At 39.6% G+C, this 21,390-nt stretch overlaps 1 protein-coding gene across 18 annotated transcripts in view; it reads left to right on the top strand.

The window, feature by feature from the left end:
- atp2b2 (ATPase plasma membrane Ca2+ transporting 2) overlaps window positions 1-21,390 on the top strand; it is an 873,878-nt gene that overhangs the window by 786,991 nt on the left and 65,497 nt on the right. For all 18 annotated transcript variants that reach the window (XM_059944034.1, XM_059944033.1, XM_059944030.1 and 15 more), the window contains 2 exons: window positions 9,540-9,719; window positions 16,911-16,998. In XM_059944034.1, coding sequence (XP_059800017.1) covers window positions 9,540-9,719; window positions 16,911-16,998 — 268 coding nt within the window. The remainder of the gene's footprint in view (window positions 1-9,539; window positions 9,720-16,910; window positions 16,999-21,390) is intronic.

The following is a 21,390-nucleotide window of genomic DNA, read 5'->3' on the forward strand; positions in this document are numbered from 1 at the left end:
TTTGAAAGGACTAGAACATAAACGCAAAGGTGCAATGCTGAGTCTTCCTACGATGTCGTTCAGACATTGGTGTATTATAAGTGTTTTTGGATGCCATGTCGAAGGAAGGATATCGGTGCATTGGAGAGGGTCCATCGAAGGTTTACAAGAATGATCGAGGGAATGTAAGGGTTAGCATATGAGGATCATTTGATGATTTGGGCCTATATTCACTGATGTTTAGAAGAATGAGAGGAAATTGCATTGAAGCTTACCAAATATTGAAAAGCCTAGATAGAGTGGATGTGGAGACATAGAGGAAGATTCTAGGACCAGAGGGCGCAGCCTCAAAATAAAAGGATGCCTCTTAAGAGCAGGGATGAGGAGGAATTTGTTTAGCCAGAGACTCATGAATCAGTAGAATTTATTACTACATATGACTGTAGAGGCTAAGTCTTTGAGTATATTTATGACGGAGGTTGATAGAATGTTGATTAGTAAGGGTGTCAAAGATTACTGGGAGAAGGTGAGGAAATGGGTTTAAGGGGGAAAATAAATTACCATGATCAAATGGCAAAGCAGACTAGATGGGCTGAATGGCCTAAGTTTGTTCCTATGTCTTATGAAAGCAACAAAAAGCTGTTCTTTACTACAATAGAGTCTGCATTTTAAAATCATTGTCAGAGCAGATTGTTGTTTAGGGTCAGAACGGGTGCTAATCTGTAATGATTGTTTCGAATATAATTAAAAGCTTGCACCTCTTGCAGCAAAGCATGATGCTTTTGAGAATCTCAGTGTGAAAATTTCTCACAAATAATTGCATTGCAAGTCTGTGCAACCTGAATGCAGCAATGATAAATGAATGTGCAAAAGATACTTCTTGTCTCTGAGAAGCAAAATACTTAATTTGACTGAAGTGTGCTTAGAATTTTCAGAACAATTTCTCGGTTTTACATTGAATAAAAAACAAGGCAATTCAATACACCTTCATTTTTAAATTGTTTGGTAATAATTTATATGGAGTGAATTTTATTATCTTGCAGCATTTGTGTGTTTTGCTTTTCAAACTGTAAGTATCTGCCAGTCTCATTTATTTTTTGTATTCAGATACGAGAATCAGAATTTCTTTAGAAGTCCAAAGTAAAATTTATTGACAGAGTATATACACGTCACCGAATACAATCAAGAGATTCTCTTTCCTGTGGGCATACTGAACAAATCTGTAGAATCGTATCTGTCAACAGGAACAATAAAAGAGCAAGAGCATAGAAGACGACAAATTGTGCAAATGCAAATATAAATAAATACCAATAAATAATGAGGGCATAAAATTACAAGATGAAGGTGAGATCATTGTATGTGGGAACATCTCAAGGCCAATCATTGACAGTTTGCCATTGAGAAGGTGGCAGCCAGTTTCTGGTTTAAGCCATTGCAATCTTTTTGGGGGCATTGTACCAAGCTTACTGGTGCAAAGGATTTCTAGAATATTGTCTTACTTCATCAGTGGTCACTTTAATAGGTATGGGAATGGAAACCAGGGTGGTCTGTTGCTGTAGCCCATCCATTTCATGGTGCAATGTGCTGTGCTTTCAGAGATCCTCTTCTGCACACCACTTCTATAGTGCGTGGTTACCTGAGTTGCTGTTGCCTTCCTATTAGCTTGAACCAATCTTGCCATGCTCCTCTGACCTCTCTCATTAATAAGGCATTTCTTTTCCCCCACACAACTGCCACTCACTGGATTTTTTTTTTTTTTGCATTTCCACTTCATTCTCTGTCAGCTCTAGAGCAGGGGTTCCCAACCTGGAGTCCCCTTGTTTAATGGAAGTGGTCCATGGCATAAAAAGGTTGGGAACCCCTGCTCTAGAGAATGTTGTGCGTGAAAATCCCAGGAGATCAGCAGTTTCTGAGATACTCAAACCACCCCATCTGGCACCAACAATCAATCCTCAGTCAAAGTCACTTTGATCATATTTCTTCCCCATTCTGGTGTTTGGTCTGAACAACAACTGAACCTCGACCACATCTGCATGCTTTTATGCATTGTGTGGCTGCCACGTGGGTAGTAGGGTGGAGATGCGTCTCTATGAAAGGAGCTGCAAGGCGATCCTTCCCTCTGCTGGCCTGCAGGTCACCCTTGGGCAATGTGTAGCACCAGATTAGTCCCCCAATCAGGGTCACGTGAAGCGATGGGACTGGGTAGTAGATGTTAGTTTGAGCGGCTGGTGCACATCACAAGTCCTGGTGATGCAACCACTGACGCCAGTCAATCTCTGAAGAGTATTGATAATGGCTGGGGTCACCCATCTCGTAAAGACACTGCCCAGAAGAAAGCAATGGCAAATCGCTTCTGTGGAAAACTTTGCCCAAGAGCAACCGTGGTCATGGAAAGACCATGAATGCCTCCATCACATGACACAGCACGTAACGAGGACGGTGATGTTGCTGCCATGTAATTGCCCAATTAGATATTTGCAGTAACAAGCAGGTGTACCTATAAAGTGCCCACTGTGTATGTGTTCCCAATAGGAAGGTAAACTGGTACTTTGAAATAAATTGATGTTTCTTCTGGGATGAGGTTGTAGTCTACCAAGGCACTGCTAGTGAATGGACTGCTGGAGTGTGTCCAATACATAGAAGACTTTGCATCTACAAAGTGCCAGTGCTGTATGAGGGGCAGTAAAGCAAGTTATTCTTGAAGCACACAAGACAGCAGATGCCGCAATCTGGGATTAACATACAATCTGCTGGAGAAAACCAGCAGGTCAAACAACATTTGCGAGTGGAAAGAAATAGTTGACGTTTTGGGTTGAAACCCTGCAATCGAACAAACCTCTTTTATTCCACCACCCCCCCCCCCCCCCCACTGGATTGTATTGACTTTCTATTTGTCAACCAGGAAGGCAAAAGTATTCCTTCAAAATCCTGATTTGGATCCTATAGGTAAGTATGCAGGGAAAGCGAGAAAGAGAATTCTTTATAAATCTGTTGAGGGAATGCAGAGATTGGATGTGGGATCAGCTCAGGTTCTGCATTATTCAGCTATCACTCTTTCAACTTGCTCTCATGGGATCTGTCATATTATATCTGTCAGCTTGTAGAAGCCACTTTAAAGAACTGAAAGGCATCACATATTTATAAGTGAATGTTAAAATCATTGCCCAGCTCATGTCTTTACTAACTAACTGTGTCATTGAAATTTTGGTTGTAACTTCAAAAAAGTGACATAGTCAGGTAAAAACAAAACACTTAAATTACTTGAATCCGCACTCATTATTTGGCAAGAATTTGCCTAAAATAGTGTGTTAGATTAAATATGGTTCAATGTAGCCCCTGGATTTTATTGTCCTTGTTTCTGAAATTTAGACCCTGTTCGTTCATTGAAACTGCGCAGGCACAGCATGTAGAAATTATATGGATCTATTGACTCTAGCAAATCCAACATGGTTTTTCTAGTTTTGTGATAGATTTGCAAGTACATATAAGTCTGGCTGTAATTCTGCAGTGGTTACTGGGGAGTGCCTTACATCTCTTTTAGTATAAGGGTACAAAAAGTATAAAGTAAATTTATTATCAAAATACATATACGCCACCATATACAACCCTGAGGTTCATTTTCTTGTGGACCTACACAGCAAATCCAAGACCCATAATATACTCAATGGAAACCTGCTCCCAACAGGATGGACACGCATCCGATGTGCAAAAGACAAGAAACTGTGCAAATACAAAAGAAAAAAAGAAATAATAATAATAAATAAGTAAGTAATAAATATCGAGAACAGGAGATGAAGAGTCCTTGAAAATGAGTCCATAGGTTGTGGGAACAGTTCAGTGATGGGGCAAGTGACAGTAAGTAGACACAAGAGGTACTGTAGATGCTCGAAATCTAGAGCAATACACACTATGTCAGGCAGTATCTAAGGCTGGGAATGAATAGTTGACCTTTTAGGCCTTCATTAGGACTGATGGCTTCTGATCAAGGGTCTTGACCCAAAACATCGACTAGCTTATTCCCACCATAGATGCTGCCTAACCCGCTGAACTCCTCCAAAACATTTTGTGTATTGCAAGTGAAATTAAGTGAAGTTATCGCACGGGTTCAAGAGCCTGATGGTGGTGGTGGTGGTGGTGGTGGTGGGGGGGGGGGGGTGGAGGTAATAACTGTTCCTTAACCTGGTGGTTTGAGTTGTGATGCTTCTGTACCTTATTGCTGATGGTAGCAGTGAGAAGAGAACATGACTTAAGTGGTGGGGGTTCCTGATGATGGATGCTGCTTTCCTGTGGCAGTGATCCCATGGAGATCAAATTACATTTCAAAAGTACTAAGTGCATTTATTATCAAAGTGTGTATAGTGTAGACAACTTTGAGAAACCCAATAGAACCCATTACCCAGTGTGCAGAGAAAAAATGTGCTCGATGCTAGGAACAAAATAATGTGGAATTGCCATTTTTCCTACCCTCAGATGACAATATCTAAAAATTTATCCATTGTCCATATTTATCAATAGCAATCAATTTAATCATTTCGCTGGATGAGAAACATGATTTGCCAAGGTTTAGGAAAAGTAAGTTTCCAGCGCTCAGGATTAATCCTTTAAAAAATGGCTGTTTTCATAAAGGCTTAGGGGATTGAGTTCTCATTCCTTAAAAGGAAAAGAAGAGATCTCAAGTTCTTTTCTGCACCTATACTGTGTGTTGGCTTTACTAACTACCAGATGTTTTCACTTTGTTTGCGAGATGTTCTTAATGGAAATTTATTTTGCGATTGCTGTAGAATGTTTGACAGATACAGAGAGAGACTAATCTCCCCTCCCTCCACATTCAATCCACTTGCAGCAGGCCCAGAAGTAAATATTTAGCTTAGTCTGTCGCGAAATTTCCAGCAACACTGAAGGTGCCATGTAAAATTGATTTCTACATACCTCGCACTAATCCATGCTGGATGCTTATTTCATCTCTTCCCTTGGTTTGGCAGCAATTCTGGAAAATGGGGCTTGTACTTTGCTATATCTGGAATACCATGCAAAATCCAGCAGCACACTGGAAAATCTATCAAACAACCTATTTGACCTTGAACTTGTGCCGATTTGGTGCAATGAATTTGTAAATCTATCCACACTACAGTAACTGATGACGGGTAAATTGTCACCTTGGGGCAGCATGGTGGTTAGCAAAGTACTTTACAGTGCCAGAAACCCTGGTTCAATTCCCACCAGTTCCTTTCAGGAGTTTGTATGTTCCTCCCAGAACATGGGTTTCCTCCAGGTGCTCTGGTTACCTCCAACAGTTCAGGTTGGTAGGTTAATTTATCATTGAAGATTGTCTCATGATTAGGCTAGGGTTAAATTTGGGGTTGTTGGGCGGTGTGGATCCAAGGGCTGGAAAGGCCTACTCCACATGGTATCTCAATAAAATAAAAAATATATAAAGAATGTCTCACTTACTCTCATTTAGACCACTGGGAGACATTTCTTGACAGAATAAATTCTGATGAGGGATGAGGTACTGATATTTGGCTTGGTTAATTGACATGTATGACTGGTTCATCTGATGAGGAGAACAGCAATACGCAGGATAGTTCCTTCACTTTGGACAGTTATGAAAATAGAAATAAGACCAAAATAAAGCGCTTCATTAAGGACTTTAATAATGAAATCCTAGCATGTTAAAAGTTCACTGTGACTTTTGACTTCTAAATCACATGTCAGGCATGGCACCAATGCAGGAGGTGAACTTGATGTTCTGCAACAAAACCCTTCAACAAAAGGCATAAATAATACAAACTAGTCCTGCTCCCTGTCTTCATCAATGATTCATGGAAAATCATTTGACGTAAGATTGAAGCTGTCTTGAGTTAATTCCGCTGAAGCTCAGAATTTTTCTGATTTCAGAGGTACAGGTTGTCCCTATTTCCTCCTCCCCATAGCCGTTGCAGTCATCACTTAATCAATATATCTTAGAATTAGAATGGTATCCCCGAAAAATCAACAGGGCAGATGATCAGACATCCTCATACTTAGCTGCAGATTATGGAGATGCATTGTGATTTACATAATCAAATATTATTGCCGTAAGGTTTCTAGTGACGAACTTGGGTCACAGTCACACCAACGCCAGTGCGTGTTCTGTATCATCTATGTACAGAGCATGTTTCTACAGCATCCCTCAGTTACAGCAAAGAGAACAGATGGAATTGATTCAAGGATCTGGTCTGGAAATATCATGACCTGTGGCCATTCTTCAAGCCTTGAGAACTTGAAGTCCCTTCGTCAGGAAAACGCAGGAGTCTAGCAAAGATGATGGAAGAAGTGGACTAACTGCTGTGCTACCCATTTGCTGGTCCAGTCAAGCGCCTCGTTCCCACCTGTGACAGAGTCTTGCACATAAAAGAGCATGTCTTTCTGGGACACAGTCTGCCACCCAGTTCATCCTAATTTCCCATCTTCGACCCATATTGCCCCAACTCCACCCTTTCGTGTGTCTTCTTAATTGATGCTATTGTACCTGCCCCAACCACTTCCTCTGCTAGTTGGTTCCATATACTCACCACCCTCTGTATGAAACAGTTTCTGCTTGGGTCCCTTTTAAATGTTTCCCCTCTCATTCTTAATCTAAGCCCCTAAATCTTGATCTCCCCTACCCTGGGAAAAAAAGAATAATACCATCCACCATACCTATGCCTCTACTTCTCATAATTTTAAACATTTCTACAAGGTCAGCCCTCATTCTCCCACATTTCAAGGAATAAAAACGCAGCCTGGCCAACCTTTCCCGATAATTCAGCCCCTCTAGTCTATGCAACATTCTCATAAGTTTTTTCTGCTTTCTTTCCAGTGTTAACGCCTTTCTTTTTTAGTTAAATACATCCTTCTGAAAACAGGGTGACTGAAACTGTACTTAATATTACAAATATGGCCTCGCCAGTGACTTATACGTTACAGCCTAATGTCCCATTTCCTATACTTAGTGTTTTGACTGATAAAATTCAGTGTGCAAAACATTTTCATTGTCATGTTTGCCTGTAATGCCACTTGCAATGAACCACGTACTTGCACTCCCAAGACCTTCGATTCCATTACACTCCCTAGCGTCCTGCTATTTATGGTGCTTTTCCTATGCTGACTTAACTTTCCAAAATATATTATACTTATCTGTACTGAAATCTATTTGCTACTCTTCAACCCGCTTGCCTAACTGATCAAGGTTCCCTGTAATCTATGATAACCACTTCACTGTTAACATGGCCTCCTAATTTCATGTCATCCTCAAACTTACTGATCAAGCCTTATGCATTCCTACATTCACTTCTAAATCAGTAATATAAATAAGAAATAACATGGGTCCCAATGCTGACCACTGTGGCACACTACTAGTCACTGGCTTCTATACCAAGAAACAACCTTCAACCTCCATGCTTTGCTGCCTACTTCTGTGCCAATTTTGAATCCACCTACCTAGCTGTCTCTGGATTCCAGATCAGCCTACCATGCAGGACACTGTCGAAGGCCTTGCTAAGGTCCAAATATACAACAATCTCTGCTCTTCCCTCATCTATCTCTTTGGTTTCTCCAAAATACTCTGAACGGTTTGTCAAGCATAACTTTCCATTCATAAAGCTGTGCTAACTCCTACTAATCAAACGGTATATCCAAATGCTGGTAGATCCTGTTTCTCAGAATTCTCTCCAGTAACTTCCCCACCACTGTTGTCTGGCTGACCAGCCTTTAGTTCACTGTCTTGTTCTTGCCATGCATTTGCCACTTTCCAATCTTTGGGAACCTCAGCAGTGGCTAATGATGAAACAAGTATTTCTGCATGGGCTGCTGCAATTTCCACTGCAGCTGCCACAAAGGTCTGAGGATGCATTCTGTCAGGCCCTGGGGATTTATGTGCTGATTAATGTGCTGTAAGGTTGCAAATATTTTTGCTCTGGTAACATGAATGTTTTCCAAAACATCACCTCTTGTTTCCTTTGTTTCTTGAGCAAACATAATTTTTTCCTCAGTGAACACCCAGGAGGAACGTTGGTTAGAAGTTGAAAGCAATTGAGTTAGTTTTGCAAAGTAGCAAGATTAATGATATTAAAAGAGTTGTTTATGATGAGTTAAATTTACTTAATTCTTATTGAATTTTGTTGACAGAAACTTGCTAAATATCTGTGTCCCTCCAGTTCATTCTTCTGAATATCCCTAATTTTCATCACTTATAACCAATTTTAACAATGTGGAAAATTTGCCTTTGCTGCCAAAGCCTTCAACCCTGCAATTTCTTCACCAAATTTCTCATCTGTTTGCCTTATTTTGCCTTTTTTTTAAACCAAGGTTTTGGTTTTAGTTAATTCCTTCTCATGTGTCATTTTTTGTATGTTGGTGCACCCGTGCGGTGTGTTGGGAAGTGTGAACAATGCATAAATAGAGCTGTGATTTTTTTTGCAAGTTTAAACAATTTGGTATCATGGTTCCAGTCTGCTAGATTGCACAGATGACTGCAATGTAATACAAGCACACAGAGAATCATAGCTATATGGTTGGGATGAGTTGCTCTCTGATCTTGGCATTTTACTTGCAAATGTTTCATCACCCTACCAGGCAAGATAATCAGTGTGCTGTTCATTGTGATGTGTCCTCCGAGTGCTTTGCCTTTATATACTTACCTAAGTATGCGTGCAGTGTACAACTCTAAGATTCGTCTTCTCCAGATAGCCATGGAACAAAGAAAAAACCCTGGAAGTCGTTGAAAGAAAGACCTCAACCTCCCCACCCTCAGCACAAAAAAAAGAAACAAAAATTTGCAAACCCCAAACCCCCAAGTCATACAAGAAAGCTAACCGATTGCTCCACGTGGAAAAGGACTGCTAGAACATCAAACCCCTCCCTCTCACAAAAAAATCTTTAACGTATCACCAAAATAGAAAAACTGCAACAAGAACAAACTCCAAGCCCCTCCCACACCCAAAAATCATTTGTGTGATGAAACAGTTGCAAGTAAATTGCCAAGATTTAAGAACAGTTCAACCCAACATCAACCACAGTATTAAATACAGTCCAATACATATCTTCGAAATTATTTTCATCAAAGGTATATGTCAAATCCTCACTGGGTTTAAAGAGAAAAATATAATAAGCAATTGTGCGATTCTGTACCATCCAACTTTGTTTGCTAACCTTCTATGTGGCTGATAAATATTTCATCCAAAAGATCCAGAGAAATTTAAGTGTCACTACAGTAAAGGCAGAACATTGAAGAAACTGATAAAAGACAACTGACCTGAAAATTTAGTACTTCTCTTTCCACAGATCATCTTCTGGTTTTATTTTAGATATCCAGATCCAAAAAATCTTTTGATATTAATCTATCCATAGGAATGATAAGCTAGAGAGAACAATTTGAGACAGAAACACCTTAATGGATCAGTTTACTGATAAAATCTTGTTATAATGTTATTTCATAATGTGATATAATTCATCTACAAATGATTATGCGATTTTTCATTTAGCTTAATAAGAAGAATTGTGTTGAACCACCTTGATTCCTCAAATATATTTTTGTATAGGTTCCAGATGCCATCAGAAAGTGCCAGCGAGCTGGTATTACTGTACGTATGGTCACAGGCGACAACATTAACACAGCTCGAGCTATTGCTATTAAATGTGGTATCATTAATCCAGGTGAAGACTTCATCTGCTTGGAGGGCAAAGATTTCAACAGGAGGATCCGCAATGAAAAAGGAGAAGTGAGTTACACTTAATATATTAAAATATGTATAATTTTGTCCAATCACACAATATAATTCTGGTGGAACATGTAAGTGTCATCTCCCATTTATAATATTGCCAATATCAGCATATTCAGGATAATCTGAAATATAACAGGAGAGTCAGCTTAATATTACAGAATAAACATACAAATTGGTGGAGGAACTCAGCAGGTGAGGCACATCTATGAAAAGGAATAAACAGTTGACATTTTGGGCCAAGACTTCCATCAGGACTGTAAAGGAAGGGAGATAAAGCCAGAGTAAGAAGGTGAAGGGAAGGGAAGTAGTACAAGCTAGAAGATGATAGGTAAATCCGGGTGAGGGGGGAAGTAAGTGAGCAGGGAGGGGGAGATGGAGAAGTTGGGAGGTGATAGGTGGAAAAAATAAAGGGATGAAGAAGAAGGAATCTGATAGGAGAGGAAAATGGACCAAGGGATAATGGGAAGGGGTAGGTACACCAGGGGGTGGTGATAAGCAGATGAGGAGAAGAGAAGATGTAAGAGGGGAGACAGAGTGAGAATGGAAGAAGAGAGAAAGGGGTTGGGATAAATTGCCGGAAGTTGGAGAAATCAATGTTAATGCCATCAGAGTTGAGGCTGCCCATATGAAAAAGCAGTTTTAAGCCTTCGCGTGATCTACACCACTCGTGTGTGCAGGACTAACACACTGTGTCGATTTAGATCATTACAATTTGGCAGAGAAATGATGATGTCCAAAGCTATCATACTTGTCTATTCCCATTGCCACATTTTCATTACGTTAATGAAAAGCATTATGTAATGTGTTAAAGTAAAATTGTTATAATGTATGTTTCTGATGTAATTCTAATAGGTATATTCTGTATATGATGCATTTGGGTGTTTATAAAATGTTTATATAATATATACTCGTAGAGTGATACAGCACAGAAAGTAACCATTGAATCTATATAAGTTCTTTCACACAATAATCAAGTTGGTCTCTTAGCCACACTCTGTCATTGTTAAATACATGGGTTATGACTGCTGAAGAAAATGGCTGGAGTCACTTAGCACTTTAGTGCAAGGATGTTTATTAAGTGTGTCCAAAATCAAACATAGAAAAAAATTGCAAAAATAGTGTAAACTGCCAATATTCACTAAAAGATATCTAGCAAAAAACACATTATGAGCTCCATACTTTGTCCAGTATGAATTCCTGGCTGCCTGATATCTATCTATCTACCTCTCCCTCTCCCCCTCCTTCTCTCTCGCTTTCACCTTTGTGTATTAGGCACTGGGACATACTATCTTTAATTACCCACAAAGTTAAGACACCAATTAGAATATGATGCACCCTACAATGTAATTACAATCATATTATGAAATAAACAGAAGTATCTACCTTAAATACAGTATACAAACAATGTCTACACATTTACACATCCCCATTACTAATGAAATTGAATATTTCGCCAACACGAGCACATCAACCGTTATAAGAACATATCGGGGAAGACATTGAAGAATGCACACTCCTTTGGTTCTCTTCACATTTTGCCCATCAGTTTATTGGCCATCAGCCATTTAAATACCTGTTTTTAATTAACCTGATGTTTTGAATACTGCAATCAAGCCTTCTCGCAGTCTTCACCGGCTTCAGGAGAACAAGTCAATTTTCCGCATCACCAGCCATTTTTTTTTCCCATTGCCTACAATGGAATTAAATTTATAACCTGTCTTGACACCTTCAATGCTCATTGCACATCCTCTCTCTCCCAAATCCCTCAGTTCTTATTCTCTCTTTTACTCCGTGCAATTTAGCCCGCATTGTTTCTTGTTGATTCCCTCCCAACATGCATCTCACCATGCATTATTTATTTATTTACTGAGTTACAATAGAACCACTCTGCCCAGCCATCTGACAACTTAACCCTAGCCTAATCAGGGGACACTTTACAATGACCGATTAACCTATCAACCAGTATCTCTTTGGACTATGGGAGAATTACACAATTATGGGGAGAACATAGAAACTCCTTTCAGATCGTGACGGGAATTGAACCCAGGTCACTGGTACTGTAAAATATTGTTCAAACCACACTACTGTGTCTCCCCAAAGAAATAAATCTTTACCTTTTTATTAGTCTAAGTTTTAGGCGGTCATCCCTATGTTCCTCAATGTTTATAATATTCCAAATTTTGTAATGAGTTCAAATTTCGGAAATGTAACCCGTACCTCCAAGTCTTTGGGTTGGTTGCCAAAACATGGCCTCCAACTAGGATGTCTGTATATTGCCAACACAGCCCTGTACTTATCTGATACGGATGCGTGCCTCACTGGATCCTGGGACACCTGGCAGAGCAGGGTGCGGCCTTATCAGAGAATAAGACTTGGGCAGTGAAGTGCCGAGATCTGGAATGTTCTGACAGACTTTGACAAGAGGTAGAACTGGGGTCAGAGCTTCCTTTACCTGTCAAAGCAGTCAAGGAATTAAATACCTGTGATTTTAGAAGTGCTGAGAAGCTGCTAAAATTTGATGACAATTGGCAATTGGCTTATTATCATCACTTAGAATCATAGAGCATGGCAACACAGCAGTAGACTCTTTGGTCCATTTAATCTATGCTGACCTGGTTTTCTGCCTATTCACATCTACCCACACCCAGACCATAGCCTTCCATACCCCTCTCATCCAAGTACCTACCCAAACCTCTCTTAAAAGTTGCAATTGAACTCAAGTCATGGGGTACAGTGAAAATGAACTGAATCCAGTGGATGTTTACTGATGTACAGTGCAAAACTTTGCTTTATATGACATCCATATAGATTGTTTCACCACGTCAATACATCAAGGAAGGACAGGAGATTAGCAATAACAGAATGCAGAATGTATCTTACAAAGAAATGCAATGCACGCAGACTATAAGATGGAAGGTCACACTGAGGTAAATTGTGATATCAAGAGTCTCCCTTACATGGGAAATCCATTCAATAGACTTATATAGCATAGCCGTTAGTGCAACATTATTACCATATGAGTGATCACGGATCGGGGTTTGATTCCAGCTGCTGTCAGTAAGAGGTCTGTATGTTCTCTCCATGACCATGTGGGTTTCCTCCGGGTGCTATGGTTTCCTCCCACGTTCCATACGGTTAGGGTTAGTAAGTTGTGGGCAAGGAAGCATGCCAGAAGCGTGGCACATTTGTGGGCTGCCCCCATACAATGCTCCCTGATTTGATTTGAGACAAGTGACATATTTTGTTGTGTTTTGTTGATGTACATGTGAGAATCAGAACTCATCTTTCATTTGAAAATGTAAACCAATCATTAAGCCCTATAATGTAAAACATTAAAAAGTCAAACTAAAATAAAATAACCTTTTTACAATGTCATGTCTGAGGGTCAACAAGACTCTTTCAAACATAGAGGGAGGTGGAGGTTGTTGTTCACTGGACCAATGTCTGGGAGACCCCAAAACCATTGGACTCTGCCTCAATGTGTTCAGCAACTGAGGACAGTAACAGCTGTGATGGCACCTCACACCTTGTCAATCCTAGAATAAGTTATTGTGGGTTCACACAAGCCTGGGATTTACTAGAATCAATAAGACTGAATGCAGAAACTTCCTTTGGGCGCACTGGCCACATGATGTGCTTCATTATCATATGTCTGAAATAGTAGTTGTCTTCTTGCATATATCACTGTATACCTCCTTCATCCCAGAAGAAAAAGCAAAAACATTTCTGACTTTAGATAGTTAAGTAGCAGCCCATTAATTCCATGCTGTATGTCTTTGATAGTCTATTGAATATTATTTGAAAATCTATATAAATAACATCCCCCCGTTACCTTGTCTGTTAATACATAAAACACTCAATTACATTATTGTTTTTTGTGTGATTATGATGGTGAAATTCTTTCCATTAATAAGAAAGTAAACAAGGGATGCGATCGCCTCATGGTTAATGCAAAATGTTATGAAATATTTCTGTCACTTTCCATTTTTGAATTTTTTTATTGATTTTAATAATAATAAAAAGGTAATGAGAGGTCACCTGCAGATTTTTACTTTTGGTATTAGTTATTTATTCAGCCTTGGGAAGAGCATAATCTACCCACCCCCAGACTTCTCAACATCCAGTTTTCCAGTCAGAGTGTAAAGCAAAAGCTGGGCTGATTTTTCTTTCTCGAATCAGGAGACTCAAAGCCAATTACAGCAGCACCTCTGCCAACAAGCTGTGATCAGTCAATTAAACACAGACTGAAGTTTGATCTCTTGGCCAATTGTCTCAGTCAACTGAGCAGAGGGCATAATGTGTAAGGTTTTTCATCGTAAATGACAAGGACATCTTGACCTAATTTCTTTTTTTTAATACTTAGGCCAATTCTACTTAGTGTTCTGAAATAAGCTGTAATAGTCAGGCTAATGTTTAAGACACTTTTAGTCAAAGAAAATTTTTCCATGACAGCACCAAACCAACAAACAACATAGCAGATTTAACCTTCTTGTGTATTATATATAAATGACTGAAAGCATTTGGTACTTGCAAAAGACTGAAGCAACAACCAGCATTGATAAAATGACAGAATTTGTCAGTCAATTGGCTTAGTGTTCACTGTCACACTTAATTATACTGTTGTTGTCTGCTGTTTTGCATCACACTTTGAATGATGGCTTAAGTCTTGGAGAATCAACCATATTTTAAGTTAAAAGGTACAAAGGTTCATTTATTATCAAACTATGTATGCAGCACTCAACTCTGAGATTCATCTTCTCCAGATAGCTACAAAACAAGGAAAACCATGGCAGTCATTCGAAGAAAAACATCAAACCCACCCAGCTTCTGCACAAAAGAAGAATGGCAACATGACCATCAACCCACAAACTCCACCTTCCCCCCCTCCCCCAAACACACACACAAAAACTAACAAAATATGCGAATGAGAAAGAATAGGTGCAAAAACAGAATATCAAAAAATACAGGACTGAAAAGGTCTACAGTTCAGAGACCAATCCATAAATGCAGAACCTTGGTAACATCCTCTGACAGCATTGTGTGACAGAGGGAGATACCATTCAAATGCAGAGGCCTAAACTCCGGAAACAGAGAAAGAACAGGCAAAAGCACAGAATATAAAAAATGTAAGACTGAAAAAGTCTACAGTCCATAGTCCAATCCATAAATGCAGTTATTGTGTAATAATTGATTTACATGATTAATATATGCTACTGCAGCAAATCATTCACCAATCAATACTATACTGCAAAAAATAAATTAATTAAACTTTCAGAGAATGGAATTTTTTCCCTAGTAGAAGTGTTATTATTCCTCTGCCCTGTCCCATGGTTTTCAACTTTTGCACAGAAAAGAGGATTTAATGGCAATTCTGTTCTCACTGGCCATATGGAACCATATGAATGGTTGGGAATGCTTGAGGCAATTGGCTTGTTATCCTGTGGCACGCAGCCTGACTGATGTTTGGAATTCCACCATAGCAGATGAATTCATTATCTGCAGATTTCTTTTGGGCAAATTTACATTCTTTCCCTCTGTGGAAACCAGATGCTCTCCATGGTATAAAATGCCATTTTTCAGGCTAGATGTATCTTTGAAGTGGGACACACAAAATGCTGGGGGAACTCAGCAGATCAGGCAGTGCCTATGGGAATGAATAAGCAGTCGACACTTTCCTTCTTCAGGACTGGAAAGGAAAGGGGAAGATGCCAGAATAAAAAGGTTGGGGGAGAAGGAGGATAGCCAGAAGGTGATAAGTGAGGCTAGGTGGGTGGGACTGGTAAAGGGCTGAAGAGGAGAGAATCTGATAGGAGAGGAGAGTGGACCATAGGAGAAAGGGAAAGAGGAGAGGAGTGATAGGCCAGAGTGGGGAAGAGGGGAGGGAGGATTTCTTTTACCGGAAGGAGAAATAAATATTCATGCCATCAGGTTGGAGGCTATACAGATGGAATAGAAAGTGTTGCTCCTCCACTCTGAGGGTGGCCTCATCTTGTCACAGGAGGAGGCCATGGACCGACATGTCCGAAAAGGAATGGGAATAGGATTTAAAATGTTTGACCACCAGGAAGTTGTGCTTTTGGCGGATGGAGCGGAGGTGCTTGAAGAAGTGGTGCTCCAAGTTTACAACTTGTCTCTCCAATGTAGAGGAGGCCAGTTCAGTAGCACCAGACATAATAGATGACCCCAGCAGATTCTCAGTTTGAAGGACTGTTTGGGGCCCTGAAATCAATGCATTGGAGATTGATGATGCCATCTCTGATTTGATCCAGTATGAACTGTAACACGTTCAAATTCATTCTTAAAGAAATAAATCTTGGAAATGAAGATGGTGTTCTAAGTAATCCCCTTTGTAAATCACGAATTCCATCATAACTTATAGCAAATACTAAACAATTTTTGCAATATTGTGTTAACAATTTCCAGGATATGTTCTTTAAATTCTTTAAAATATGAGATAGCACAAAGATGCAGCTAGTGAAGCTGTGACCCAAGTTCAATCTTGACCTCCAGTGCTGTCTATGTGGAGTTTCCAAATCCTCTCTCTGACCATGTGCATTTCCTCCAACTACTCAGGTTTGCTGTAATAGAAACATAGGAACAGAAAACCTACAGCACAATACAGCCCCAAGCTGTTCTGGGTGTAAAGTAGGATTAGTCTAAGTAGGTCAGTTGATGGTCAGTTCTAAGTGGACCTGTTTCTGTACTGGTCTGGTGACGTTGGCTAGCTGATTGACACTGGTACAGGTTCTATCAGGATTCCCAACTTTTTTTTAATGCCATAGACAAATACCATTAAGCAAGGGGTCCGTGGACCTCAGATTGGGAACCCCTGCCCCAAGAGATCTGCATTCAGAGTCATAGTAGGTCCTAGGAGGGAAGCTTTTTCATTCTCCCTCCTATTAATTGTTAGAACATAAACTAGAATACAATTGTCTTGTTCCATCCAAGTTCTTATGCTGGTTAGAAACAGTTCCGAGCACATTGCAAGGAAAGCTGGCTCTGTTGCTTTGGTTCTCAAGTTCAGAAATCCACAGATAATTCAGAGATAAACTGTACAGTTTATCTAACCCATAAAGATCAAAGTATTTTTAATGAATTAATGTTATTGGTAAAACCATCGACATTATGTCTAGATTTTATTTTGAATGTAAAACTTCAAAGCACTTTTAATTATGTTTTGATTTTAAGGTTGAACAAGAACGTATTGACAAAATCTGGCCAAAACTACGTGTACTTGCTCGTTCATCTCCTACCGACAAGCATACTTTGGTAAAAGGTAAGTGATTTGTTTTCAGAAGGCCAAGATTAGGTCTTTTCTCAAACTCTCTCAATATTGGCTTTCTTCCACAATGTACTGAGGGACTACATACTCCTGTTATGCTGCTGGCATTTAGAGCAGGAACGTAGGTTCTCCATCTACTCAAATCAAACTTGTCTTCTTATGACTCACAGAAAATATATGCACATGTTCAAGAGGACCACAACCTTGTCATGGCTTAATGACCTGGGGAACTATGTTGGCTAGAGTCAGGGCTTTATGCTTTGGCCCTTGGTAGGGACACCCATGTTGGCCAAACAGGTCAAAGGGTAGAGGCCAGACTAAGAGAGGCCACCAGTCCTTCTGGTTCAGGGATTCAGCTCAGGTCTAACAATGCTGACCGGTAAAACAGAATTGTACCATGTGAGCCTTTCACTAATCTCTTTACCATGTGTTGTAAGTAAGGAAAAGTTGAACTAGTCAATGGCTCTAACTTGTTCCATTTGTGCTTCATTCTGAGCAATGCTTGGCAAACAGTTCTATTAAGTGCATTCAACTATGGACAAATGTTTTTATTTTGGACAGAATTAACCATCCAAACTCAAACAAATAGTATCCAGGTGCTTGGGCATTTAAGGTTAAATCCTGCAGTGGGGGAAGTTAAATTCCAATGATTACATAAATCTGGAATTAGATGATAAACAGTTATCAGTAATGTTTACCATGAAATTGCAGGATTATATTTAAACTAGTTTACAGATGGCTTTAGGACAGGAAATCGTTCCTGTTTCAGGTTAAAATCTGCACCAGATGCACAATAGTTGCTGTAGACTTGAACTCACTTTCCAAATAGAGCTAAGCAAAGCATTAGAAACATAGAAAACCTACAGCACAATACAGGCCCTTTGGTCCACAATTTCTTACTTTAGAAATTGCCTGGGGTTACTCATAGCCCTCGATTTTTCTAAGCTCCATGTACCCTGTATTTAGCTTTGAAAGATATTAGTATTTGAATCAGTATCAGCATTACCAGCATATGTTGTTGAATTTGTTAAATTAGCAGCAGTACAATGCAATACATTATAAAATATAGAAATAAATAAATAAATTACAGTAAATATATGTGTATATTAAATAGATAAAATAAAAATAGCAGTGCAAAAACAGAAATAATAGTAAAAATATTGAGGTAGTGTTCATGAGTTATATTCAGAAGTCAGACTGCTGAAGGGAAGAAGCTGTTCCTGAATCAAAGTGATGCTTTCAAGCTTCTGTACCTCCTTCCTGATGGTAACAATAAGAAGTGTTTGAAGGGGGTCCTTAATAATAGATGCCATCTTTTTGAGGCATCGCTCCTTTAAGATGTCTTGGATACTACAGAGGCTAGTATACTTGATGGAGCTGACAAATTTGCAACTTTCTGCAGCTCCTTTTGATCCTGTGCAGTAGCCAGCCCCACCCCATACCAGACGCTGATGCAGCCTGTCAGAATGCTCTACACCATACATCTATAGAAGTTTTCGAGTGTCTTAAGTGACAAACCAAATCTCCTCAATCTCCAAACGAAATATAGCCACTGCCTTGCTTTCTTTCAGCTGCATCAATATATTAGGATGAGGTTAGATCCTCAGAGATCTTGACACCCAGGAACTTGAAATTGCTCACTCTCTCCACTTCTCATCCCTCTGTGAGGACTGGTTTGTGTTCCCTCATCTTACCCTTTCTGACAATAATTATTCATTTTTATTGCGGTTAAGCATGACCAATTTAAAGAGCCAGTACAATTAGGCTGTAATTTAGAATGTTATCTTATAAAAATCAATATTGTTAAAGATACTTCTAACTATCTTTAAGAATGCTAACATGGTGACATTTTGATGGTGACTCGAAAAGATGGCCCGCCTATCATTTTCTCAAGAGCAGTCGAAATATAAATATTTTGACAAATATTGACCTTGTTGTTGACCTGTATCTTTCAAAATGATTAAAGGGAAAACAGATAAAATTGAATGAGTCTAAAAGTTCAAAAGTTCAAAGAACACTTATTATGAAAGTATGTATACTTTATACAACCTTGAAATTTGTTTTCCTACAGTCAATCACAAAAACAGGGAAACCCAATAGAACAGGGGCTCCCAACGTTTTTTATGCCATGGAGCCTTACCTTTAACCAAGATTGGAATCCCCTGCTGATTGAGGTTCATTAAAAGAGACCATCAAACAACCAATGGGTAACAAAAAGAACGAAACATACAACCAATAAAAGCTAAACAAGTTACACTCAGAACTAAACTCCACAAAGCCAGTTCATCACTGCAATCACATAAAGAAAAAACATTTTAATCAGCATGCTCATTACCTCAATGGTTTAAGCTTTTGCAATATGTCACAGAAATTCAATAAGCACTAAAGATAATTTGTACTTCATATTGGTTTGGCTACCTTGAGATGAATTGCATTGGGAATATTGCCCATGAATATTCAAAGCTTTTCATCCGGTTCTCTCTAAATCTGAGAATCAGAGACATTAAGGAAAATAAGGAAACAAATGATTTAACTTCTATGATTTAACATGTTCATTAACAGGGAAGTTGCTGTCAAGTTACAGGAAAGATGCATAATGCTCAACAAATGAGGGAGTTAATTGTAAACAGACCATTAATCATTTATTTGGCTTATCTTATATATATTTTTTCTACACCTTCACTGTCAGTGCTATGATTTTATTTCCATTTATGCTGCTGGTGTTCAGGGCAGCAGTGAAACTCTAGAGGTGATCAGACCATCCTTTGTCATGAGCTTCTTCTCAGAGTTCACTACGGTCAGTCATGCAAGTTCAGGGTGGAGACTCAGGAATACCATCACACTCAGATGTGGAAGGATTCTTCTGTGCCGTTTCCGTAACAATCTTGCTTTTCCAGTCTGGGTTGTTAGCCCCGAGCTGAACCCCCGAACCTGTACGGCCTGGTAGACCACTTTTAGTCTGGCCTTTACCCTTTGACCTGTTTGGCATGGGTGACCCTACCAAGAGCCAAAGCACAAAGCCCTGACCCCTGCCAACGTAGCTCTCCAGGTCACTGAGAGAACCACAACAAGGTTGTGGTCCTCTTGAAGGTAAATTTGAACATGTGTGTCTATTTTTTGAGAGTTATAAGAAGTTTAGTTTGATTTGTGTAGAACATCACATGTTGAATAATGGCACTTTAAACTTATAAATGCATCTTTACTGTCAACCGGGTTCTCAGAAGTGTTAAGAAAATAGTAAATGTAAAACTATGAAGAATACAATGGGAGGGGTGGCTAAATATTTAACTAAGAATGATTTGGAAGGGGGAGCGGGGAAGAGTGACTGAGATAAGGAGGAGTTGTAAGGTATTGGACCTGAATGACAAGAGAAGGTTGTTATGAATGGATTTGCTGGGTGTGTGCACAAGCAGTGGCACTGAAATACAAAAGATTCCGATTTCAAGACTGGTCATTTTAAGTGGTAATGGAGAGAGTAGGAAGAGCCGAAGACAAATCCTGCCACTGTCTATAATGAGTTTGTACATTCTTCCCGTGATGGTATGGGTTCCCCCGGGTGCTCCAGTTTCCTCCCACGGTCCAAAGACATACTGTTCGGTAGGTTAATTGGTCATTATAAGCTGTCCTGTGATTAGGTTAGTGGGACTACTAGGTGAAGGGCCTTTTCTGCACTGTGTCTGAATATATAAATAAATAAAATATATAGCTGGGTTGCCTAAGACTTTTGCACAGAACTGTAGTAATTTTATTTATTGCACAGTACTGCTGCCACACCCAAAAAAAAGAAACTTCATGATATATGTGAGTGATGGTAAAGCTGACTGTGATATAAGCCTTTATTGTGGACTGAGTGGGAAGGTGCCAGGGAGTGGGGAAGCGTGGTTAGGAAAATGAGAAAGGAGAGACGAAGGGGCAGGAAGAACCAGAGAGACATTCAGTAATGATCAATAAACCAATTGTTTGGAATTAAATTACCTTATGGTGTCTCAGGGCTGGGTGTGTCTGCACCTGTGCTGTCCCCTGCCCCGGGGCATTCCTTCTCTGTTATCTGTCCCACAAACCTCCCATGGTGTTCCACGCTTGCCATTCCCAATGTCCTCTGCTCCTGCCAGATATACAAACTCGCTCTCCACTCCACATTGACATGCAGAACTGTGCAAAGGCCTTAGGAACCCTAGGTATGTACTGTATATTCCAAACCACTGTAACATAACCAATATAAGGCTTCTATTCCTGTTAAATTTGCTATTTTCCATTCTCCGTCAATGAATTGATTCCTTACTGAAGTTTGGCTAAATAGATATTTAATGTTTTCTCGTAGCTCCCCGTTTTTGTTTCATTTACAAATGGATCAACCAGGCACTACTTGAACAGTAGCCTTCGTTC

The sequence above is a fragment of the Hypanus sabinus genome, chromosome 19 (assembly GCF_030144855.1).
Source record: "Hypanus sabinus isolate sHypSab1 chromosome 19, sHypSab1.hap1, whole genome shotgun sequence".
NCBI lineage: Eukaryota > Metazoa > Chordata > Chondrichthyes > Myliobatiformes > Dasyatidae > Hypanus > Hypanus sabinus.